Source organism: Saccoglossus kowalevskii, chromosome 5 (assembly GCF_978046115.1).
Source record: "Saccoglossus kowalevskii chromosome 5, keSacKowa6.1, whole genome shotgun sequence".
NCBI classification, from domain to species: Eukaryota; Metazoa; Hemichordata; class Enteropneusta; family Harrimaniidae; genus Saccoglossus; species Saccoglossus kowalevskii.
Window position 1 is genome coordinate 29,117,005 of NC_140645.1, and position 6,497 is coordinate 29,123,501.

Here is a 6,497-nt window from a genome sequence, read left to right on the forward strand (position 1 = left end):
ATGCAAAAGAGTGGTACGAGAAGTAATTTCTATATTTTTAGATAACATAAAATTACAATGTGTATAAGTGACACTCTGCACACGCAAATAGTTTAACCAAAACGTGCACAGGCAGCAGGATGGCGTCCTATATTTGCGCACCACAGTTACATAAATTCTTATCTTACTATAAACGTCATATAATGTATATAACTTAAATTTGTTAGACGTATTTAATATTGTATCATTTTATAATAATCATTATTTTATTCTTGCTTATGAACTAGTCGACGTATATATTACATTAGTATTTACTTTTAAATTGTTCTTTTATCGTGCTTGTATATTGGATGGAAAACTATTGAACTTAATTCTTTTCTCATCTGTTGTTCCTTGCTATATTACATATGGGATTGTCACATTAGATGGGATAGCAGACTATGATGGAAACACAATAGTTCACACAATATCACAACATATTAGATGTCACGATTATGATCTATTATTTACGATTATTACTATTACGAAATTATGTGACTAATATGCTAACAGTGGAATTAAACATTCTCTGCTTTTTTTTATTTCTGTATATAATTTAACAAAAATTAAATACAAACCATGAGGTGTTATTGGTGCCACATGAGATATTGTTTATTTGCCATCGGGGAAATAACATTGCATTGAGTATTTAGCATAAATAACAAAAAAAAATGAGTTGATTTGGCTCTAAGAAATTTTACAATGGGACATATTTGTTATATATATAACAAGCGTCATGATGTTGTACCTTAAATTTAGTAAATATAAAATATTTGTTTAAGCCTGCTATCGCTACCAAATATAATATAGTTGCTTTATGAGTGTGTCGAAAAAGTATTTTATTCAAATATAAATGTGAACCTAAGTATAAAATACTTAATTAAAATATAAAGTGTTTTACCGCAAGCTTGTTGAAATATACTAGACATACTGCTAGATTGTCAAGCGCCCTCCCACCAACGTGTAAGTTTATTGGTTGCACTTCAAGACCTGGACTTTGAGAACGAAATATACAAAGCAAATAACGACGTGTGTCACCCCTGAAAATGTACTACAATAATATTTCAAAAATACTAGATATTGTAATAGAATTGACGTGAATGCAATGAAACAGAACTGTACCAATATTATATGATTTGTATAAACTATTGGCAATTTCTCACTCATTGCAAAAGGAAAAAACGTAGCAAAAATTGAAATAAATCTGCAACACAATATAAACATATATTTAATGCATATTTCACAGTACGTTTGGGTATTTAGTAGCGTATATAAATACAAATTCTCTGGAATAAATAGCATTCCCTTGTTTACTGTTTATAGTCTCTCGTAAATAAATTACTATTTCAGATACGGTACCAAGTTGCTCTGTGACTGGAAGTGTTGGAGGCAATAAAGTAATACATGGTGATACTGTATCATTACAATGTTCTGCAAATCAAGGTGTACCCCCAGCTGTGTTGGTATGGTTACGAGATGGGGTTGTACAATATACAGGAACAACAAGTCAAACTACAATACAGTGGAATACTGCAATAGAAAGAGAAGATGACGGGAAGTTATACAAATGCAGTTTACAACACAGTACACTAACCAATGATATATCCTGTCAGTCTGTAATACAATTTGATGTTGAATGTAAGTAATTATTGTTGTAAACGAATTCAGCAATATGTTTATATCATTTGACAAGCGTTTCTTTTTCATCTAAATGATACAATGTTTCTTTTCAATTATTTCTAGATGACCCTGTTATCAGTGTCAGTATTCAAAGTGGTAATAATCAAGGGCAGATAAAGGAAAATGATGACTTTGTTGCTACATGTGTTGTTGATGAGAGTCATCCAGATGTTGACAGTTACTCGTGGAGTGGTCCCGGTGGGTTTACTGCAAATGAGAATATGATATCATTATCGGATATAAAGCGATCAAGTCATGGTAGTTATACATGTACAGCTAGGAATACATTTTATGATGGCAGTCGAGGTATAGGAACAACACAGCTAAATGTTGATGTACAATGTAAGTACAGTTGTGTGGAAATGTTGTCATGGTAGTTATACATATAAGGCTAGGAACACATTTTTTGATGGCAGTATAGGAACAACACAGTTATATGTTGATGTGCAATGTTGTTGTAAATATTATGTAAAATGCATTACTACTACTGCTATTACCTTGATTTATTTATGTGTCATTTGATTACAATCAATAAATTGTGCTTTTCCATGCTTTAAAAATATGCAAAAGTGTATACTTTTAAATTTGTTACTAAAGTTCAACATCAATCTTCTTCCTGTGGAAATGTGGACATTTCCCACATTATGGGCATTACCAAAGAATTTATTTTCTTTTTTATAACTGATTTGAAATATTTTTAATATCAATTGTTTCATGTTTTCATAATATGTTTACGTACACTGTAGACAGTATGTTAAAATAAGATCTAGTTTTCTGTTTTCAGATGCACCAGTTGTTATTCTACAAAATACTAATAATGGTAAAGTAATAGAACACAGTACATATAATGCAGAGTGCAGTGCTTTATCAAATCCATCTAGTAATTCCATTGAATGGACAACTCCCACTGGAAGTATACACAATAGTGGTACATTACGTAGGAGTGATATCAGAAGAACACAGTCTGGTGTTTATACATGTACAGCAATGAATACATTTTGGGACAACACATTGGGTAGTGGATCAAACACAGTTACAGTTGATGTACAGTGTAAGTTCAAAGTACCATTCTCACATTTTATGGCACACGTTTTCAATTGATAGTAATCTATTATTATTGAATTAATTCAGCTATTTCCATTGGCAGACCCTCCGGCAGTCACTGTACCATCAATGATTACAAAGAAAGAGGGTGATACTGTTAACATACAATGTATATCAAATGATGGCAACCCTGTCGCTGATGATTATCAATGGAGTGGACCCTATGGAGTTGTTGATAATAGTCATTTTGCTATTGATGACGTCACAAAGAATGATGCTGGCGAATATATCTGCACTGTAAAGAATACATACTGGAATTTACAGAGAGGGACGGGAACTGCAACAACTCAACTAATAATACAATGTAATTAAAATACTTGATATGTTTAAAAAGCGAATTTTTACATTTAAGTTGGGTGTGAAATCGTTCATATCTTAGAAGCAACTCAAAAATTATACTCAAAACTTGAAATTGCTTACCAATAGAAAAAAATCAAATCTAAATTATACATCTTAGAAGACATTTTACACACACATGCATTTGTTCCACGCTCTGATTCAAGATGACTGAAGGCTTCTAAAATGTGCATTTCTTTCATACTGGACAATATCTCTGCAATGTCGAATATTGTTCAAACTTGGTACATTAGATATGTATTGCGTATTATGATACATTGATGAACATCTCTCTTCTATAGAATGCCAACACTTGTGGCAATATCTGTGATATGTTGTAAATGATCACGCACAAACTTCACACATATACGATATATATGATATCTTACATCATTGGATACAGAAGTAGGTGATTTCGATTTGTGATTTTTTTTAAATGGCAGAATGAGTACTATTTTAGTGCTTAGAATTCAGCAGAAAAAAGCATTTCTTTCAAACATGAAAATTATATATATACTATATGATGCATGTCACTTTGTTTTGTAATAAGGTTCAAAAAACTAGTGTCAAGTATGATGTATTAATGTGATTGGACATTGTATGTCCCTCCATCTGTTGTCCCTCAACAAATCTAATTCCTGCACACTATTAAGTCAACTGCTTTTATACTTGCTATGTAGGTAGATAGACCTCTTGGGGACAACAAATGCAAGTGCCATGGCATCAACCATATACTTGTAAACGACCATCATAATGATTTGGCAAGTGCATTGGGAAAACTAACACCATGGCAAATGCCAATATTTATACTTTACATTATCAATTTTAGGGATCTATATTGACACGTGGTCGCTTGTTTGAATGAATGTTGTTCTGCACCCATATCTATAACACACTTGGTTCTTGTCTTCAGCATTTACGAGACAAATCAATAACACTACATTACACATACGATGAAACTACCATTTTGTTCTTAGTTTATAATGAAATGTTTTCTAATCTTGTAAGAGGAGTCTAAATGCGAGTGTAATTATTTTCCAGATAAATCCACAGTAACCATAGAGATTACACTTGGTGACAACACTATAGATGAAGGTTATGATTTGGAGTTAATTTGTACAGATTTTGGTGTTCCTTCTCCATTTAAATATACATGGAATCGTGCTGATAATCAAGGCAATACAATAACACTATCGGAAGTGACTGATACTTTACAGGTATATAATATTGAACCTTCAGATGCTGGAACTTATATATGTACAACTACTGTTAAATACTATGATGATACAGAATCCATTTCATCAGATACTACTAGCATAATTGTGTATTGTGAGTATAATCACGAACATTTTTTTCATGTCACATTTGCGGTTATGATGTAACATACAGTCATTATCTTTTGCTAAAAAAACCAAGATGTGAACTACATAATAATGATGAAAAGTTGAATATTTAGAAAACGAAAAATTGATACAGTGGCAAAGCTATTTATAGATCATTATGTTGTTTACATTGTTCTTTTCTTTAAAATCTTTAAAATAGAATATGCGTCAATTGTTATGTAACATGTTCTGAAAAACAAAACAATTCTTCAAACTATGAATTGTATAATTTCTGTATTATATTGGTGTTTTCTGGTACTTGTACATCTAACAGATTCTCCACGAATCAACAAAGAAATCAGTAAATCAGGCGCCAGTAAAGGTGATACTGCAACTATTGTGTGTGAAGTTGATGCTTTGCCAATTGCTGACATAACATGGTATAATAATAATGAATATGAAATCGACAATAGCACTGATAGAATACTTATCATAGAATTCGTAGATCACAATATTAAACGTAGTACATTATGGATATTTAATGTATTACCAGAGTCTGACTATGGTGTGTATAACTGTACAAGTGTTAATAGATTAGGATCTGATAGTCATCTTATTACACTCAATGGAACAAGTAAGTATCATAATTTATGGGCTTATTTTTCAAAAATGCTATCAGCGTGATTGTCCTTATTTCCTGTTAACTCCTAATGCCCTTCATATTCATGTTATATCAACCCTATGGCTGGCACAATCTAGTTACGAATGGTATAATTATTTGCCACAGACCCCTGTTACGTTACTCTGCTGTATGAAACGATAGTTTTTTTCTTTATTATGATACTACAAAGTATGTGCGAAATATTTAGTATGGAATGATAGCTGATGTGGTCCCATACGGCATATTCAGTGTCTGAACACCATACATATGAAAACTATGTAATGAAACTATGAAATGTATTGAAAGATAAATTGATCTATTAAATTCTATCTTTGTGTACATCTTTTTGCTTGACAGACATACCAAGGACACAAGTAAATATTGATCTAATTGATCGCTCCTATGATAGCTTAACAATTAATCTGATACCGATGTTCGGCCAAGGAGTTTCGGGCAAAGAACATAATGTATACTATATAGAATACCGCTCACAATTGAATGCATCGTTTCTACATTGGCCATCAAATGGAAGGGGAACAACAAACACAACGTTTGTAGTTCATGACCTAGAACCATCTACCACCTTTGAATTCCGAGTAAAGTTGAAATCTGACAATGAATTCAAAGTTATGTCTAGGATATACGTGTTCAACACTTACTGTAAGTCGGTGTATTTTTGACGTAATTTAACACATTCCTTTATCAATACCAATGTAGTATATGTTATATGTTGTGTCGCTTGCTCCATCCATTTGAAACTACGTATAATTGTGATGATATGCAACATTTCATAAAAGTATAATGCTATATATTCTTGATGTTATTGCTTGTGTACTTCACGGCCACTCGCTACTCACCAACTTTTCAAAGTGTACGCAATGATCATTATGTTGCCGGGACAAAAAAAATGGAGAATGACATCTCATTTTAGTTTTCACAATGAAATGAAAGTGATGAGCATACAGTCTGTACTGTTACGATACAATATGTGTCTCCATAACAACATCAACATCATATACCGAACATAACTAACTACGAATGTTTATTTCCGCAGCTTTGCCGCTGCTTACTATAAATTATCACATGGGTATAATTAGTTGGACACGCCACGAAGACACAACATACCAATGTGTGAAAATAGAAAAGCAATTGGCAGATCATAACTAGGATGTACTTGAATCGTGTATTGACAGAGATACATTAGCGTATAGAATAGATGACGATTTTGCTGAATATAGAATGACATATTGTACAGAAATGGACAAATGCGATGAACGAACATTCAAAGCACAGGTTATGGTTCCTGACACAGGTATAATCCATATCAATATTGTTTTGACACGTTTATATTTGCCTGGGATGTTTCTTAATTTCTG

At 32.3% G+C, this 6,497-nt stretch overlaps 1 protein-coding gene across 1 annotated transcript; it reads left to right on the top strand.

Moving 5' to 3' along the window:
• On the top strand, positions 1-6,288 carry LOC146745995 (B-cell receptor CD22-like). Its single transcript, XM_085498873.1, has 9 exons — positions 1-13; positions 1,369-1,656; positions 1,762-2,040; positions 2,483-2,749; positions 2,846-3,106; positions 4,180-4,467; positions 4,795-5,094; positions 5,479-5,781; positions 6,176-6,288. Exons 1-9 carry the CDS (start codon positions 1-3, stop codon positions 6,286-6,288), a joined length of 2,112 nt encoding a protein of 703 aa, XP_085354999.1.
• Positions 6,289-6,497: the final 209 nt, after the last annotated feature.